The sequence below is a fragment of the Scomber scombrus genome, chromosome 19 (assembly GCF_963691925.1).
Source record: "Scomber scombrus chromosome 19, fScoSco1.1, whole genome shotgun sequence".
NCBI classification, from domain to species: domain Eukaryota; kingdom Metazoa; phylum Chordata; class Actinopteri; order Scombriformes; family Scombridae; genus Scomber; species Scomber scombrus.
The window spans coordinates 4,644,151-4,664,726 of record NC_084988.1 but is presented as its reverse complement, the minus strand read 5'-3'; the positions used below and the strand labels follow the sequence as shown (position 1 = coordinate 4,664,726).

General features: G+C 39.8%; 1 protein-coding gene across 1 annotated transcript; it reads left to right on the top strand.

Moving 5' to 3' along the window:
• The first annotated feature begins 6,559 nt into the window (after positions 1-6,559).
• Positions 6,560-12,467, top strand: ap5s1 (adaptor related protein complex 5 subunit sigma 1). Its single transcript, XM_062440645.1, has 3 exons — positions 6,560-6,757; positions 8,784-9,075; positions 11,006-12,467. Exons 1-3 carry the CDS (start codon positions 6,576-6,578, stop codon positions 11,132-11,134), a joined length of 603 nt encoding a protein of 200 aa, XP_062296629.1. The 5' UTR covers positions 6,560-6,575; the 3' UTR covers positions 11,135-12,467.
• The last annotated feature ends 8,109 nt before the right edge of the window (positions 12,468-20,576 follow it).

Genomic DNA, 20,576 nt, shown 5'->3' with positions numbered 1-20,576 from the left:
ACAGAACTAGAAGTACATTTTCAATCATCAAATCTTCACTATAGTCAGTTTTTAATCACATATAACACAGCTGTTAACTTATAGAACTACTTTTCATGTTTTGTTCAGATTTTTTCTTCCTGAAAATCTTTCTGAGCATATTTAAAAAAGGCTTTTGTCTGAGTTTGGTCTTTTTTTCATCTTTATCTAAGTATGTGATTTAGTTAGAGGTCTATCTGGGCTTTGTTTGCACTCCCAGCACAGTTCTCTTTGTTATTTGTGTGTTCTGGGGTTTAATATCCAACTTTCGACTTAGTACAGATGCTCTCTTAAAGTAAATATTTTCTTCCTCAAAAGGGAATCACACACAAAAAGGTAAATAAAGAACCACATGTAGGTCTAGACTAAATAGAGTATCACAGACACAGTATTGTTTGGTCGTCTGCTGTGCATGGCTGGGACTCTGGTTTTCCTACACACAGAGCGGTTCCTGTTTTTTCAAATTTTCCCTCTCACGCTGCTTTGGGAGTGGCCTCTCTGCTGCAGCACGTGCCCATGCATACACACTCATTCAGTCACACGCTAACACACACATTCCTCTCTGCAGTGGGAGGGTCTCAGTTTGAGGGGCAGCACCTGGCAGCCTGCCGTTTGCCTGACATGCTCTGACAGGCAGAGGGAAAAAAAATCTGAGCCGCGTGCCGTAAAAACACGTGAACACTTGGATAGAGAGGAGTGGAGGTTATAGAACCGCAACTCCCTCCCCTCTGGCTCTTAACCAAAGTTTGAAATCAGGCAGTTTCCCAGCGGCCATGAGGGTATGGGAAAGGGAGGGCGAGCATTTGTTTGCATAATTTACAGCCAACTGTTTCGAGCAGAAACAAGTGTCTGTGTCATGTCTTGAGCAACCAGGACTTAACTGAAGATACTTCTAAAACCTGGAAATAAATGTTGGCAGCCAGGACGGTAAAGATCAAAAGTATACAGATGCTAACAAAAACCCACAGACAGTAAAAAGGAAAAGGCTGCAGAGATGGAGAACATGCAAAATGATATAAATAAAACCCTGACACATTTTGTTTCAGTGATCTTTACATGTACTTGTCAATTGGTCTGCATTGCCCACATCAAGCTGGCACCTCTTCTGAGCAACAGAGAGTTACTGAGGTCTGAGGGGCCTCGCACCTTTTAGACGAGGCATACATAATGCAACACTTGCAAGAGCCTTTCAAGACCAGCTTCCCTCTCCGCTTTTAACAGTTTTTCGGGTTTTAAAATGTAGATGAGTTCTTGGCATGTCTCCAAAAAGAATAATGAGCCGGGTTTTTACAAGTGGACTCATCCAATTAGGAGCTGTAGGGTTCAACAATTCAGCAAAGAAAGTGTGAAACACTTGAAATTGAGCAAAAACTGAGTCTGAGTTACCAGAAATGTAGTACTGAAATAGTGTTTTTATTTCAGTTGCTTGCTCTGGTATATGTTTTCTGGTCACATCATTACATCTGAAATGAAAATCTGATAAGCTTTAAAGATACTTGCTTTAAAAAAGGTTACAGTTGCAGTTTTGCATGTATTCCAGTGAGATGTCAAACCAGTTAGACAGACCAGTCTGACAGTCTGGTTTTGTCTCTTGCACTTAAAATGGGGATTAGTCTTTTTTTGCTCTTAAAATACACTAAATTTGATTTTGTGAAATTTGCAAACACTTGTGATCGTTTATTCTAGTTCATTCAGCTATTTGCCCTCCTGTTTTTCTTTATAAAGAAATACATTTCTTGCACATATACAGTATATAAGAATACAGTGTAGATTAGGAGTGGGTGATAAAGAGAACAATCTTTCATTGTGGTATAGTGTGATATATGATAAGTAGGTTTTCATTAGATTGATCATCACTTCATCAGATTGGTTCAAAGAAATCCTGTAAATACAGTTTATCCATAAAATAGTCAGGTTGATTAATTTGCAACACTGCTCACAAAAGCCTCATATAACCAGGATACCATGCATTAAACATTTAGGCTAAATCTGTGACACATTTCTACCTTCTCACAGTATTTATCATGTCATCCAACTTTACTTTAGTGTAAATCTGTTCTTCACAAATCTATTCTGACTGTTTGTCAAAGTGCAACAACACTGTGCAGTTTGTGTAAAACCTGCCTCACCCTTCCCTTCACTATTTCACCCCAGCCTGTCCTGTGTGAACACCTCACCCCCACACCCTGCAACCCCACCGCCCTGTGATCCTCCAGGCAGCTCTGGTCCGATCAAAGCCGCCCTCACACAAAGCTCCAGTCTGGGTGTCACCTTTTAAACCCGTGTTTGCTCTGACCCGTTGACTCTCACAGAAAACTGTCAAAACCTCCTGTAATACAAGGTCTCAACACTCCGACAAGGGCGGTGAAACACAGAGCATAACATTGTGGTTTCCAAGGATGGGTGGGTGCCAGGGGTTGTGGTTTTTTAATGTTGAGGATGATAAACTTATCTAACTTACACCTGATGTCGTTTTTCAGTACCATGTTTTTGCTCTCTGCAGGCGGAGATCATTTCACAATAAGCTGAGGATGTTTTTTTAACATTTCCGCCTGCAGAGTATGCAGAGCAAACAATATGATATTTCGGTCGCTGCATGTTGTCTTTAGTTTCCTTTATTTTAAACTAGCGGGCCTCCCAGTTATTGGCCCGTGCATTAAGCCTTCCCCTCACCCCACATCCTGTTGTTGTTCTTATTCAGCTGGTTTATTTCATCATGGGGAAATGTGACTCATAGTTCAAAAACCCTGAAACTTGCTCAGACTTTTTTTTTTGTGGTGTTCGAGACACGAGTGGCTGCACATTGTCTCACACGCATTGCTTCGGCTGCTTCATAGTGACAATCAGATGCTGTGCAAACAGCTGCTGCTGCATTGTTCACACACAAGTTTCACATTGACATTGAAACTCGCTTCACTTTCATAATGAATTATCTACTCTGATTTTGGCTAATTATTACCTGCAGTGACCTCTCTCATTCACTCCTTTTATTATTGGAAGGGAATTTGTGTAAAGCACAACGCTGGGCTAATCATTGCATACAGTTTGGGTGTTGCAGAAATGCTTGTCGCCCACACATTTGCAGATGAAAAGCTTCACATTACAGGTTGGTTTCCTGGGCAGGGTGTGGATCAGATCAGGCTCAAGTTCATTTGAATCAACTATTTATGGACTGCAGTATCCTTCACTCAAATGATGTTCATTTCTATGTGTTTGTACTGATTAGTGAGAATATGTGTGCACAGCAAACACTGATACAAGGTGGGAAAGATCACAAAACACATATTATTTAGTGGAATCTGAAAGGTAAATATAATATTTTTAAAATGTTATGGACATGATAATGAAAAACTTCTGACAATAACACAAACTTTGGATCCAGCTAGAAAATTTGCATGCAAAAATGGTCCCAGAAACTTGATTTCATCCAGTTGATTGAGTGACTATCAGTGCTTGTCTGATTGTTTGTCCTTATTAAAATAGTCTGAACAAGACAGACAACATTAATCTTAAATTAAACATAGTTCCATGAGCTGGCATCAGTCCTGGAGAAACGTTTGGGACACATTGAAATGTTGATGATGGCATTAAGGGATCACTTAAGAGATTAAAGTTTAAATCTGAATGCAAAATGTCAACCAGCTGGTTGGACTAGATAAAAAAACGGTAGAGGATCAACATAGTCATAAGTATTAATCCACTGAAGATCTTGAATGTTAGTGCCATCTAAGAACCATCTAAGAACTGTCAAAATACAAGCATTTAACTTCTATTACCTTAAGATGTTTAAGACAAAAGCATCTGCCAGATGAATGAAAAGTAATGCAATAAAAGGCATTTCACACTAGAGCCACGCTAGCAGCTCTTTATGGTTATATTTTAGTGCTTTGAGCCAAATGCTACGTTAACATGCTCACAATGGCAGTGTTAACACGCTGATGTGTTGCATCCACCTTGATTTAGCATTTTGGGGTGCTAACATTTGTTAATTAGAACTTAACACAAAATCCAGCTGAGACAGAGCAATAGTTTTGTTGGTATTTAGCCATTAACATTCAAGTATTAGAGATATTAACATTTTGACCTGTTGGTGAAAGATCATAAACACGTGTCCCAAATTTTAATGGCAATCTATCCAATAGTTGTGAAGCCATTTCGCTCTTGGATCAAAAGTGTCGACCTGCTGGTAAAACAGAGGTGAGGGATCACAAAGACAGTCACCATAAGGGAACCATAAATGACCATATATGTAAATCGATGTCAATGAATAATTGAAAACTTTCATCTGCTGGTGGAAATAGAAGAAAGGTTTAAGAACGTTAGTATTCATCCTCTGGAGATCGTGAATGTTTCATGTTTCATAGCAATCCATCCAATAATTGTTGAGATATTTGATTCTGGGCTGAAGTGGTACGCTGACCGATTGACGACCAACATTTCCACCTGTAAAGCCTTGCTGCTTGTATGACTATAAACATATGCACTCATTTACTGCTCTCATCCAGCTCTTATAGTGTTAACACTAGAACAAGCAGAGTATCCTAGAAAAGAAACATTTCAGCCAAAAATAAAATGAAATCCTCGATCTGTCACATCCTCAGGACTTGCTACAGTGTGTTTTAGTCTCAGTTGGCCTGTGCAGAGCAGGGGGCTAGGAGGTTAATAGGACAGTCCACTGAATGTTAACAAAGCTGGGTGAATGTTTTCTCTCTACTTTCCATCGCTGCTGTTTCTTTGCACACACACTCACACAGTCAGGAGTGAACAGGCCCTCTCAGAGTAAAGAAGCGTGACCGGCAGCAGCTGTTGGCTTAGCAGCTGCCTCTGTTTGTCTGCTTGACCTCTCTGCAGCCTCATTCTGTCTTTCTCTTTCCTGTTTTCATCCACTTCTACTCTCCGACAGCACCCTCTAAGAAACACTGCTTCTCTTTAGCTCACTGGGACTTCAGGTCCTTCCAGTTCAGCTGAGGTCAGTCGGATTCAGCTGTAAAAAAATTCATAGAAACTAATCTCTAATGACTTTTCTGACAAATAAATCAATAATTTCATAAAACATGAAAATGTTCCAAAGTTTCCAAAGATGTAAGGCTGTATTTTGTGAACATTTTGCATTTATTTTGGTGAAATGGCACAGAAAAATAAATAAAATAGAATAGTATCCACCATCATAAATATAATAGCTATTTGTGTGCTCAAAATCACAATATTACAAAATGCTCGCACAAAACGTCTCTGGAGCAGTAAAACTATAAATTAGAATCATGTCATTTCAGTAGATGTTGGAGGAGGTAGATACATGTGGTACTGAGGACATTTAAAGAAACGTAAAGTCCCCTTCCACTCAAAAATGTGGTTTCATTCTCGTTATATCAGATGGATGATTGAGCTTCTCTGTGCAGAAGTTTTACACTAAAGGCTGTTTTCACATTCATCTGCTGAATGAGGAAAGTTTCTTTGAGCTCGCCTTAAATCTGATTTTAAGCCTTTTACATACAAGTATGATTTATGACATCACAAATAGTTTGGAGCCAATCATGGTCCAGTATGCCACTGACACAGATGTGATGTGAAACCTCCAGTACACATACACTGAGAATGGGCATCTTGTATCCAGCAGTTAAACATTCGAAATAAAACATATCTCTATATTAATTCACAATGTGATGTCCGATGGTGTCATCTGAGTTTGGCCCTGGGATTTACCTGCAGGTGCTCGTAACACCTGAGGGGCCAAAGTGCAGCCTGGTTATGAACACTGGGCTGCAGCTGAGGCAGCTCTCTCTCACCCCCCTCTGACTGCTTGTAGCTGCTGCAGCTGTGTGCAGTTCCCTGCTCTGCCCTCTAGTTATCTGCTTTAGTTTGATTTAGTTATGTTGCTGCAGTTTTCATCGTGAATAATAAAGGAATATCTTATCTTATCTTGTGTTTTACTTTCTTGCATCCTACAACACCCACACCCACACCCCACCCTTTAATTATATTTAGTTACTTCTTTAATGTGGCTAATGCTGACATGGTGTGTTTCTCTTTTGTTGTGGCCACTTGAAGTAGGTCATAACAATAGACTGGAGAGAAAATAATTAAATTTAGTAATAAATTCAAATAATCAGATCTTCACCTTCCTAAACATCTTATTGGTTATGGAAAAATGTTCACTCACATATAAAGGCACAATATTATAACCCTTTTTTCTTGTTTGAATACCATCCGCTTTAATATCATACATAATACTTTTTTAAAATATAGATTTACATTATCTACAATATAGCTTTAATATATAAATATATTGTGTTTTTACCACATTAAAACTACTTTTGTGATATTATTAATGTTGTTTTTATTTGTTTAATATATGCATTTAAACGCTAAAAGCTCCGATAACTAAAATAAATAAATAATTAAATAAATGACCATTTCAAATTTCCTCCAGCTGAAACTTTTTCCCGCCAGCGCCAACACGTGGTTTCAACAACACCAAGCAACAGTCAGCTGACCGACCCGGAAGTGGGTAATCAGCTGACTGCTCTCCACAGAAGGAAGAGGCTCCACATGACAACATGGTTCGCTGCTTTCTGATCAACACTGTCTGCCCGGTCGGTGCTCTCTCTGCCGGGGAGAGCAGGGTGCTTTACTCCCGTGTCTTCGGCCCGGATGTAGGCGCTGTGTCCGGCCAGCAGCAGCAGCTCAGCCCGGAAGAGAGGCGACTCCTGCAGGAGGAGAAGCTCTCTGTGGTGGCGCGGTGAGTCTGTCTGCCCCCCTCCACTGACTCTGAATCCACAGAAAAACATCTTCCACATGCTATTAAAGACGTAAAACATGTTAAATATACAAGCTGTCGACACTGTGGCTGGTTAATGGCAATATTTCTCTGCAGCTGTCTGATACTCACATCCTTTACTTCTGTAAAAGTAGTAATCATAGACTGTATGGTATCAATACAGCAAAAATACTCCACGTCAGTATTACAGTAAAAGTACTGCAGTATTATGAGTGATGTAGTATGCAGTATTACAGTAAAAGTACTGCAGTATTATGAGTGATGTAGTAGCAGTATTACAGTAAAAGTAGTGGTTTGGTCCCTCTGACTGATGACATCATTAGATTATTAATAGTGAAGCATCAGTGTTAAAGCAGCATGTTACTGTTGTAGCTGCTGAAGGTGGAGCTAGTTTACACTACTTTATATACAGTTAGCTAGTTTAGTCCAGTGGCTCCCAACCTAGGGATCATCATATATGAGGATCTGCTGTTTTTCTCATCTTACATTACAGTGAATTGGATATCTTTGGGTTTTGGACTGTTGGTTAGGACCTTTTCTCACCATTTCCTGATATTTTATAGACCACATGATCAATCTGCAAAAATATGTGGCAGATTAATCCATGATGAAAGTAATGCTTAGTTGGAGCCCCACATATATATTTACATATTTGATGAATGTCTTTTTTCTCCTAAATTTGTCTTATCACAATAAGTGCAATCAAAAAAGGCAGCAAATCTTCACACATGAGAAGCTGAAACCACGTTTATTTATTCTTTTGTCTGTCGATCGACTAACCATTCAATCCAGCACTTAACTACACTGTTTCCTGCTGCTACAATGCTGCTGCTGTTATCTCTCCTTTACTGAGAATGAACACCATTTTTTCACAACGATTCCCCCACATCAGCCCTTTCACTACCCGTCATCTTTTAAAACTCTAAAAACTTTGATTGTGTTTGTGTAACAGGAGCACCGTCTTCCCATTTTCTGCTTCAAAGCAACTGTTGAGCGACCTGCTGGTTTCCTGATGGCGCACCATGTTAAATGCATCATAGGGCCAGTGGAGGCTTTCACTCATCTCTGCATGTGTCTCATTTGTTCTGTGTAATGAAGGAGCTCTTGTACACTTGCAGTATTTTTGAAGTGTCTTTTCGCCACTCGACTACCTGTAACAGTAACAGGTTGTTACAGTATATACGATCAATGCTTAGAGTGTAACTATAATGCATTATCACTGTCAAAAGAAATGTTTATGTCAAGTAATAACATTGATTTAATGCTTTTTTTTGTGCTATCATCTTGCAACATGGAGGAAGATATCTTTAAATGAATGCAGTAATAGTTTACTTGTGTTAAGATGCACATAACAATATGATAAGATCTAAAGTAGGAAACTGACCTGGAAAGTTTATCTCAGCATTAAATGGCATTTCACTCTCATGAACTGACCAGTCGCTGCTGTTTAACTCTTAAGTTCCCAGCTCTACTATGTGAATGCACTGCCCCCATTCAGATGAATGGGAGGTATTGTGTTTTCTCTTCAACGCCTGATTTGATGTGAATTCATCCAGAGCTAAATCACTTTGTCAGTCGAGATAAATGTGAATAATAGCAATTAGTTATTTAAGTCTATTAGTGGCTATACCTTCTCAACAATGAGCCTTTGTTGGCTTTCCTTTTTTAAATATTATAGTAAAATAATTATGTTTTTTTAGTTGTTTTTTTTTTACTGTTGGCCAGATAAAATATCAATTTTACTTTATATCATGTTAGATTCTGGATTATAAGATGGGAATGTGATTTCTATTTTATTATTAATATCTAGTTGTTGTTTCTTTTCAAAAGTTTTATATTTATAATTAAATAAAAAAGCTGGATTAAGCAAATAATAATTAGTTGCAGCCCTGATCCCAGTAATATTAAGGTGGTAATGGTGATGTAGAAAGTAATCTAATACTCTCCAGGTCTCGATGTGTCTGAATGTAGCGTCTCTCTGGCTCAGGCAGGTCCGCAGCGCTGTGTCTCTGTCCCGGGAGGCGTCGGGTCGGCTGCTGGTGGAGGCGGTGCCGGGCGAGGAGGCGCTGGCCCTGCAGGATGCTGACAGCGGAGTGGTGAGGCTGAGGGCTGGAGACCCCTTCTCCGAGGAGATGAGCGCACTGTGGCTGGGTGTCCAGAGTTTGGGCTTCGTTCTGGTTTGCGAGCCTCACGAGAACCTTCTGCTGGCTGAGGGGACGCTGCGCAACCTGACGAGACACTGCCTGGAGCACGTGCACTTGTTGGGAGGGGGGAGCGAGGTGAGCACAACCCCAAACTCCAGTAGAGTGTGTGCAGTCAGGAATGATGAGACCCCTTTTAGAAATGAAAATAAACTCCTGGCACAGTATTAAAATAAAGTTGGCACCAAACCATTTAAGCTGCATGAGGAAACTCTATGTAACAGCAGCTCCAAGTAGCAGCCGGGGATACATATTAGCATAATTTGAAAAAGCCCAAAATGCTGTTCTTAAATTATGATTGATGGGCCGATTATAGTTAAGTGTTGATGAGACTCTAAATAGACCTGTCAGACCTGGACTAGATTAGCAAAGAGACTTGATCTATACTAAAAGCAGTGAAATTGCCCCTCTTTCTATTTCTAATAATAATAGATTCCACAAATCTGACAAGAGGTTTAAAACCGTGTGAATGCCATTACCATGATGTATATGATCTCCTACTGAGGGGCTCTATAAAGGGCCAGTGTTAGATAAAAAGTAGTTAGTTTAACTGTAAACCATGTAAAGATGGTCCAGTAGTAGTAGTATGAATATGGAACCTGGAAAAGTTACCTACCTTTCCTCTAACTTGAAATTGGAGGCAACGTCAGCTTTGTAGGAATTTGAAAATATCTGACAGATTTTTTAAGCATCTGCTGGAATTGAGGTGTCGACATAATAGGTGTGAGTTGTGTGGGGAGCATAAAAATGTTGAATAAAATACATTTTTATATCATTTTTTATTGCGATCTAGAGAAAAGCAGAATAATCTGAATAGTGAGACATTTGGACATCTCCTGGCAGCACGTTCTAAGAAACCTCAACTGTGGTTCACTTTTTTTTTTTTTTGGAGGGTAAAAAATAAGTTATCTGTGTCTGACCTGTATTGGCTGAAGAATAAGGTTGGTCTGCTGTCTCTCCCTCCTTTTCTAACCAGTTTTTATACTCGAATATAACAAGACGGAGTGTTTGATTTCCTGTCGGCACATTTGTGAAGCAGAGATAAGACGAGGAAAAGGTTTAACATTGGAGAGTTTAGCGCTATCACTCCAAATATGACAGTATTTATGACCCATTTGTCCCTTCCTGTGTGAGTGTTTCCATATTCAACATCCAAATTTGACTTAAGTAATTAGGTGAGCTGGGATATGTGGGCGTTTTTTCTTTTAAAATAATTAATTGTCTAGTGCACCTTTAGTGATATTCAAATAAACCTTTTGTAGTATCCAGACATGTTTAAAGGGTCTCATTAGACTACAATCAATTCAGCGAAACAGAACTAAACACGGCCTGAACACTGCTTGACAAATGCTCAACAGCAGCAACTCATCACACAGTGTTTCCCTTTAATTATATAGACTGACGGCCCACCATAGTCTAATTTGTGCCACCACAGTTTCATAGTGAGTTGAACATGTCTGTACACTCTGCAAAACATTCAGCAAAGCATCTCTCCCTGCACCAGAGCCACTCTGAACTAGTGAACTAGTTGAACTTGGATAATCACTTCTGCTTTCTTTGTTTCAGAGCTGAAATCTGGACATTAGCCTTTTGTTTGATGGTTTGTTTGTAACATTTATGAACTGGTAAAAATGTCTTTCCCATGCTTTGTAGGTGTGTCATCACCATTCATACCTACACAGCCAGTAGTTAAATTACTAAAGCACAAAATAGTTTAGAGCACATTATTTTTATTTTTTATAGATATTACCTCTTAATTTTGCTCTCAGACTGCACCAGAATGATGCATTTGACTTAAAAATGTTCCCCCGGACCCCCCAAGAGGGTCAGACTGAGGTCCAATCACCATAGTCTCTCAAAATTCTGTGGGAAACACTGCATCACATGATCTGGAAATTTAAAAATGCAAACAATAATGAAACAAGATAGCCGTTGTACAGATTTTATTACAATCTCTAAGTAAGTAACTGTGATCGTTAAAAACTTACACTAACGCTTTTCTCTCCAGGTTCTACTGAAGAGCAGCCGTATCGATGTACTGCTCAGCCGCCTGCTTCCTCACGGCCAGCTCCTCTTCCTCAACCATCGCTTCGCACAGAGCTTGGAGAAGGAGGTGGCAGCCTACATGGCCAAGTGAGCTTTCACCATATTGGGAGGGGAAGGGGGGGGTCACTGCTATAGCACCGCACTCCGGCCCTGACTCCCGGTCTGAGAGCCGTGCTAGCTGTCGCGTTAGACAAACAAGCTGTTGTTTACCATTCGGTGACATTTCTGCGGCGGTGGAAGGAGAACGGACTACTGGCAGCTGCTTTTTCAGATTGCATGAGGAGTAAACACATACAGTGGTAAATATCTACCGCAGCCACTTGCAGCTCCCTCACTGGTGGCTGTTTACTGTGTGGGAGGCTTCAGTTCAAATCCTGTTTGTTAAATTGAAGAGTGGAAAGGAAAATGTGGCAGATTAGAGAAGCTGTCGACGGGGCCAGTTACAACCTACTTATCGACATCAAAGTGGCATTTATCTGATGCACGATACTTAAAATGTCACGATGCAACCTTGAGGAACTAGGCACGACCTGCTGGTTTTTTTTGTGTGTGCAGTCGATTATGTCCTCATTAGCTGCTGCTAAGAGGGAAATTCTGGGAGGATAAATTAATCTCAGTGGTGCATTGTAACCTTTTTTGACTTGTAATGGACCCTTCGTTCCTGAAGAGAAGGAGGACACCAGAGCAGTTTATTTTATGGGTTGTTTATGCAGTACACTATGTTATTTATCATCTTATAGTAACAAATAGCTGGAAAGATTAAAGTTAGGCCTGTTCAGTGTCATTTTGAAGCAAGAAATGTAATGACTTGTGAGACTTTGAGGACAATGAAAAGGTCAAGAAATAAACATGAAACCACAACGGATACACACGTGGAAATCTTTCATGCAGACTATAAGGACGAAACAGGAACCAATGACAGCATCATCATTAACAGAAACACTCAGGCACACAACAAGTGACAAATGCACTCCCTTATCTTCTGAACATCTGTTGTACCGCCGACTGCAGCTCGATGTTGAACCCAGACTCTCCTGCTCCTCCTCCTCCTGGTCTCGTGAAATCCACTCAACCAAATCCAAACCAGAGTGGTGATTTAGTAAGAGGAGGGGGGGTGGGGGGGATATGGTGAGAAGGGGGGTTATCTGTCTGGATGCCAGCATCAGTTGCTTTGATCCTCTCCTTTTTTTTTTTTTTCTGTGTTAAAAAATAAAACTAATTTCTAGTATTACCTAAGGCGTATTCTTTGAAACTCTGCAATCAAGGACATGGTGTGTTTCCAAAAAAAGAAGAGACACCAAGGGATAGGACATTAAAAATGATTAAACACACAAAAGGAGGATTTAGAGTTAGCGTACATCTGGTGAAGGGGAAAACCACAAACTCGACATCAGCTGGATGAAAACACCTGTGAAGTGAGTTAAGTATGTAGTTCCACTGAGACCAGGAGAGGGCGATCTTGTTCCTGTGAGAGTCAATCTGCAGTGGAGAGGAAGCCAACTCACTGACTTGCATTTTGAGTGCGAGATTTGCATAAAAACAAAGTATTTGAGTTTGTAAAATATGAATTGGCCTTGCTGTTCAACTCAAGGCTATATTTTAAGCTGTGTGACCAAAAATATTCAGGTAACCTTGGCTAGATTTGTGTGATTTTGGTCCGTGGCTGTTTTTCATGGTTTTGGCCCCAGTTCTTTAGTTCCACTGAAGGGAAACCTTTATGCTAAAACACACAAAGATATTTTAGACAGTTGTGTTCATCCAGCTTTGTGGCAACAGACGGCACCTTCCTGTTTCAAAGCAGCCGTGTCCTCATTCAAGTGAGGTCCATAAAGAAATGTTCATCAGAGTTTGGTGTGGAAGAACTTGACGAGCCTGCAGAGCCTGCAGAGCCCCGACATCTAGCAAATCTCTGCAGCCAGGGTGCAGTGGAGAAGAGTGGAGGCTGTTTATAGAAGAAGGTTAATGCCCATGGTTTTATAATCAGGTGTTCAATCAGTCACTTTTGGGTAATGTTCATTTCTCCACATACTTTTTTTCCATGTGATTAATGCAAAATTACCAAAAATACTACCAATTTTACTAATATTTTAAATAAATACATTTATTTCTAGCTCATAGCTCCAAAGTGAATTCAGTTTTTTTAAGCAGGTGTCACTTAAGTGAATGATGACATAAAAAAACAACATTTAGAGTGTAAATGTCACCACTTGAACATGATATTTTTATTGTTGTAAATAGCAATACACAACCTTGATTTCATTTTGGACTCTTAACTCACATCAGCTGTTAGAGCAGACAAACAACTCTGCAATCAACGCACATCAAATCCAAATAGTTTAGATAAATGAAAAAACAGTGTGTAGGTTTTGTCATGTTTAAACTGCATATTTAACAGTTTGCTTAAGTTAGATCTGGCTCTTTTAGCTCTCAGCACACACTTCATTGACTTCATTTATGTGACTGTATCAAACTTTGCAAAACAAAATCTTGTGTAATGACTGACTGACCTCTGCTTCCCCACTAGGGGGCAGTATAGAGCCAGACAGGATGAGCGCTGCAGTGTGTATTGCTGATAATCAGACAAATAGTGACACCAAAGCAAAAAATTCACTGGGCTCCAAAATCATGAATGCTGCTGTTGCTTTGAAACAGTTTAAAATGAGCTGGTAGACATCAAACAAATAGGGCAGATTGTTTTCACGTGTGTGGAAACACTTTGTAATTACATCTAATTAGTGATGCACAGGCATAGGAGGCTGATCTTTGCCTGCAAACAGCTGTTTGATAAAAATGCGCGAGTTAATGTCAAGTGGAGATTAAAATTACAGTATCTGCTGCAGTGTGTGTGTGCGTGCTGTGCTTTTATCCTCTGTGATTGTCATTTCAGTGCAGCGTGGTTAGTAGGCAGGATTATCAATGAAAACATGTTACACATCGCAGTGTACAGATAAACATGAGTGGATTAGAAAAAGGGGAAATCATAGGGTTGAAAAAATTGCTCTGTATAATTGCTGAAGGAAATCACAGGGCTGGAAAACGAGCATGTTTAGTTGTCTTCACTTTGAAAAGAGGCCACCCCGAGGTTAAAGTTAAAAGATTAAATGGATTAAGGTTATGAAGAGGTTTTCAACTAAGTGCTATAGAAGCCCAAGATTCTGCAAGTTTTCATGCCAGCCAAACACTGCAGGTGATTACACGCTGATTAGCACAAGGCACAAGCTAGTCGCTGAAGTCAGCTGCTTTAATGTGCAGTTGAAATGAAAACCTGAACACTCTTTGGTTTCAATAGCACTTACAAAGGGAATAAATTGAAGGCCATTAACTGAAGTACATACAATTCTCATAGCGAAATCTTTTACCATTCAACAACTTTGCAAATTGTTTCTTAGGAGGCCAACACTGCAAAATACTAATGCCTGATGGAGAGTCAGACGAGTTTCTGGAGGAGGCCCATAGGTCAAACTGCATGAGCAAGCAGTGCCAGTAGATCAAAGGCAAAATCGGGGGAAGTTGCTTTGTACATGAGCTGAAGTTCACCGCTGACTCACCGAGTCAAGAGGGGAGGTCTTGCAGAGATGCTTTAATGGAAAGGAGTGGATAGATCCAGATGAAGATGTGAACCAGCAACCTTCAGGGCTGGAAACCGTCTTCTCCGACTGATTGGCATCCACCTCCTGTTTTGTTTGTGTGCTGGAACTCTTCCCTCTCTCCCGCCTTTCGTCTTCTAGCTGTCCGTATATTCACTCATCGTTTGTGCACACTGACCAGACCAAAGCTGACATTGTCACAGCCCATCTCAGTCACTCGCTCAATCTTTTCTTCTTCCTGCGTTTTGTTCTCTCCCTCCCACCAGCCCAAAGCTTCAACAGAACTATTTCTCTTAGATTTTATAGACTGGCTATTGAATATGCCAACTCCTGAGATTGAAGCCACTGGAAACACAAATCTACAATAACCTTCTAACTATTTAACTTAAGGTCTTATGCACATAATAATAAGCATCAAAACAGTATTAGAAATGACTTTCAATCCAACTTTGAAATATATATGATATTGGATTTGAACTGGTTATGCTTTGATATTTATCACGAAAATTATGCAATTCATTCTGCAAAAAAAAAAAATCATCCATGTAATATGCTGCAGTAGGCCTATTGTCTCATACCATACCAGACACATTTTTTTTGTAAAGTTCCCCTTCATCAAGAGGCTGAGACCAAAACCTCACACCACAAGAACACTTTCTATTTAATATTTAACATTTTAATCTGTAGCTGCTCCTCTCACCAGAATATATAATATATTTTATTTTATATTTTATATTAATTTATATTTTTCTATTCTTCTTTTTATATTATTTAGGAGCTATTTAATTTTGTAAATATTTTGTAAATATTTTTGACATTGTGTTTTTGACCCCTGTGCACCATAACAATGCCAAGTCAAATTCCTTGTATGTAATCTGATTACTCACCTGGCAATGAAGCTAATTCTGACCCTAACCCTTAACTTTGATATCATAGATGCATTTTTACTATTTCATGACAAATTTCAAGAAGTTTAAAGAATTTTTAAAAATAGTGTTTTTATCGTACCTCTGTAAACCGGGCTCAGAAGTTTTGGGCTGATTTATCCCTGATTCACCTTCCAGATATCTGATTCGGGATCTTGGTGGGTACTGATGTTCAGCCCAGCTTATCTGACAATCTGAAGGATTTACAGATCCAATCGTAAACCTCCAGAACTACTCGCAGACCTATTTGGGTCGCAGCGATATTTAGGAAATCTGGATGATTACTTTACAAGCCAGTATAGCCAATAAGAGACACAAGTCTAGAAAGAGACGGAAGTGAATGAGATGACTTATGAAATGGCGACTGGGAAGAAACAAGAAGCTGTTGTATGGGTGTGTTGGACAGCTGAGATGGAGGAAAGGTTTGTCGATATGTGGCAAGAACACAAGTGCCAATGTAACGAGACACAACCGAGACATAACCGACAGAGCACAACACACTAAAGCAAGTTCTTGCATCATTTCAGTCTCCATTTTGTTTTATCTGCTTCCCCGTGCGACCACATGAGCTTATGTGAGGTAGTGCATTGCTCCCACTGGCACAATAATCTTAATAATATCTTGTAGTATGTGATGCGTCATTATTTTCAAATCTTTGTGGTGTGTGTGTGTGTGTGTGTGTGTGTGTGTGTGTGTGTTTGAGATTAGAGAGAAGAGCATCTGTGAAGTTTCTCCTTTATGTGTGTGATGCAAATCGATTTGAGAATCAGTTAGGAATTTAAAACTCCTGTAGTCTGAGCCCGGCTTAGACATCTCCCTGACTATTGTATGGCTCATGGCACAGAAGAAGAAAATGTGCTCAGCTCCAGCCAGGGATACAATATGAATTTCAATGCGAGTTGACGACTTATTCACTTTAGCCTCTGTCAGGCCATGCAGTGTGAAATACCTGAACGCCCCAGCTCCCATTCATATACATTAGGCATCATTTCTATTCCCTTTCATGCGTACATTCCTAGAATTTCAAATATTTCTCTCACAGGTGAAAGCTAAGTGGACTTTCTATTGGAGTGGAGGTTGTGCAATGCTCAGTGATAACAGCTAAACGCCACTCATATGAGGTGTCACAACAGATCTGTGTGATCTGTAAATTTCAGCATTCTTCACTGCCTGTGTAGGAGGGAGATTATATGTTTGAGGTACTGTGCGTAGGTGTTGACATAAGCCTGAATTAATGGCCTGGATGTAATAATAATCATAATTTCTTCTTGTTGGTTCTTTAACGCAATGTCACAAATTATACCTGGAATTCTTTTAAAGCACTCCCTATTGCTTTTACGAACACACACACACACACACACACACACACACACACACACACACACACACACACACACACACACACACACACACACACACACGTATTTGTACACAAAAACACAGAGAATTGCCTTTCTCTCCCAGGCTCATCCAGTCTATCGCATCAGAAGAGAGATGTTCTCTCTTAGCATCTCAAATCGCATTAGATTTCCAATTTCAAGGCATTTATTTCATGTTTTTTTTCCAGCCCCTGAAAAAACATATTTTTCCCCATTTCAACCAATATGCATGAGGCGCCTGGCGTCTAAAGGTATAGCTTGTCAGTGTGAGACTATCACACCACTTCAAACAACTCAATTAATTGAAAATATAAGTCAATTATTCCTTAATTAAGCTCCCTCTGCAGTGCCATTCCTCTGTAGGTTTGCTGTGTTGCTCATTATCAATGAAAAGGCAGCATTGTCTGCGGGGAAACAGTCAACTAAATAACAACCTCAGTGAAAGAAATGAAAACAAGGACTTTCATATCTTCGATTTTCTGCTTTTTCTTTGGTTCTTTTTGTTTTTCTCCACGAATTGATTTGTTGATCTGTAAATAAGCTAAGTGATAAAGTAGTCTAGACTGAAAAAGGCCACATGCTTCTGATGCTCAGATAGCGACTCAGAGGGGATTACATGGAAAACAGGAAGCCATCTGCCTCAGACTACACAGAATGAAGTCTTATTGTTTTTCACTTTTATTTAAATCAAGATAGACGGATACTTTCATACTTATCCTTTTCTTAAAAATACTGAGTGGCTACTTCTTCTGCTCTGCCATCTTTAACTGCAAGGTAATTACTCCCAACGTAATCATATTTTTTATCATGCAGGAAGCCTTCTGTCTCTTTATTGCTTTAATTGGTCATTAATTGCAATTTTAAGAGTAATTACAATAATTATACAAAGGTTATGGCTTGTCTCGGGTAAAATATATCGTCATAATCTTAGTAGCTGTGAGCAAATGTGATCATATCCAGTACAGAGTAACAGCTGTAAAATGTTACAACCCCTCAATAAATTTACATCCCAGAATGGCTGAGTCTTTTATGGTAAAATTACAGTGAGGCTTTGTGTCACTGTATTTTACTCAAGCCTGGAAGGTTTAATGGGTCGTACCCTTTTATTACACCAACACTCCCTTAAGTCTCCTCCCTGCTCCTCACCATCCTCTTCACATCAGTCAAATCGATGGAGGAGGCTGAGAAACTGGGTGAAGTTCAGTTATCTGTGATCTGGCGATACATTCTTGTACAGTCAATCATGAGACGTATAATTAACAATTATCAGAAATAAACAAGCATGCAGGGAATGAAAGTATTTTTATGTGAAACCCCATTAAAACTTTCACACATTTGTTTTACTTACACAGCACAATATTTGCAGACCTAGCAGATTACTGGGCACAACTCATGTGTTAGCCAGATTTAAAGCAGCTCTAATTGATTTTTTGGGCCATTACAGGGCACACGGACACACAGTCTGTCTTTATATGTGGACTCATGAAGCCCTGGGATTGACTTTTAAAACAAGATCACGTCCCAAAATGTCATTTCGCATTCTGTCTGAACCATAGACTGAATATAAAGATGAATGTTTCATCACTCATTCGTTTCCATTGGAGCCGGTTTGAAGCCCAAAGTTGCGGCTTATGATCCATAGTGCTATCTGGGAACACTGAACACTTTAGCTACTTTAGTTAAATTGTGGTGACAGGGCATATATTGTAATCAAGTGATATTAAACTGAAATATTGCGACAAAAGTCAGACTCAGTGCAGGTCCCAGAGAGAGGAGAAGGTGAGCCAATCACAGCTGTCAATCATCCCCCCTATTGGCAGACATCAAAGCTACTGTAACACCTGGGACACACTGCCTGCATGAGCAGCGTGTGTCTATTGTGGAGCTTCTTGCTTTTCATTTCGGCGCTCATGTTAACAGATTAGAGCTGTGACACAGGCCATATGAGCCATATGAGCCATATGAGCCATCTGTGCAGCGGCGCATCAACTAGAGATTCAGCACCTTGCCTATATTTCTCGTATGACGTGCAGTTCTCAGCAAAAATAGACAGTGAAAATGATCTGTTGGTAGTCATCATACCAGCAAAATGACACCTTTCACTATAGTTTCAATGTTTATATACCTGTAGAATATGTCACAGACCTGAAAAGAAAACGTGATATTAGTTCAAACTGGGACTCCTGCTCGTTGGTGTTATTTTCCTTATTCGTTGTCATTTTCCCTCCTGACAGTAAGTTTGGAGGCTTGTTTGTCAGAATATGTTTGGCTCATTTGGGGAACTTTGTGTTGTCTTGGAGGGATTTTCTTCGCTTGAAATTGTGACAGCGGTGGTTTAACTGACAGAATAATCAATATAATAAATGTTGAAAATGTCCTTTGTGAGGAGTGAATGTGGCTGACACAGAAATGGCCCCTTAGAAAGCCCATCAGAAAGAAAGACACTTTCACATATTTTTAATTTATTTTTCATAGTTAAGCACACACTTCTTAACTTTTTTTTTAGTCTTAACTAAAGTTTGTGTGGTCCGGGCGACAATCTTCATATATTAACGGAGCAATGATTTCATAAAGGACCACCAGCATACTTATTAACCTGAGACCTGAAGGACTCACTGAAAAAAATGAGGGATTCCACTTTTAAAGAACTTCTGCATTGGCTTCAGCCGACTGGTCTGAACAAACTTTTAATCTTGTTGACTTATGTTTGAAAGGTGTTAGCTGCTTTATATAAATAATTTAAACAATGTCATTTCTACGCTAGCTGTTCAGGGATAGCAGAAAATTATTCATTCACATTCCCCCAAAACCTTTCCCTGCCTCTGCTTGGATTCAAGCTTCCAGATCACTTTTATGATCCTCAAGCTGCTGCCACTCTGCATTAATTTGCGTAATAAAATCAGTTAATTTTCACCTCCTTAAAATATGAATATTATCTATGTCTTTTGCTTTTTGCCCTTTCGCCAGTTTACGACAGTCCATTAACAGCCTCAGATTCAACCACACGGTGCTTATGGCACGTGAGAGCCCAGAGTGGGAAAGTACTGTGCAAAAGTGCCTCATTACAGCTCCTTTCCAAATTAAATGGAGAAGATGTATTATTCATTTGTTGAGAATCCCCCGTGAGTGAGGCCCAGCAGGAAAACAGGAAGTGTTTCTCTCTGCCAGCCACTTAGCAATTGGTTGATACACCTAGTGCCTCAGTTGGGACCCAAGAGAAGCAGCGCAGCATTTGCTTACATAAATTACAGGAGTGTCCAGGAGGCCTTTTCAAATTAAATACTTTCCCCACTTACCTGGTTAAAGCATCTTTCCTGTGTCTGTGCACATTTTTTTCCAGTGGCATGTCATGAGAAACTTGCTGTAGCCCAATTTAGGGTCTGGATCCTCCAGTGGTCTGCATTTCCAGACTGGAATACATCATAACAAGTTGACGCCAGATTTCAAAGCTTCAGAGAAATGTAACCTGCTTTTGCTTGAATTTATATTATTTACAGTCCCTGGTATCCTACAATCTGTGGAATACTGATGAGTTGCTTAATGGAGCATTCAGGACTGGAGATCTTCATCTACTTGTAAAGTGGAGATATATCACAAGACTGCATCGTTTTAGCAGGAGTTTGGATGCATGTGGTGATCAG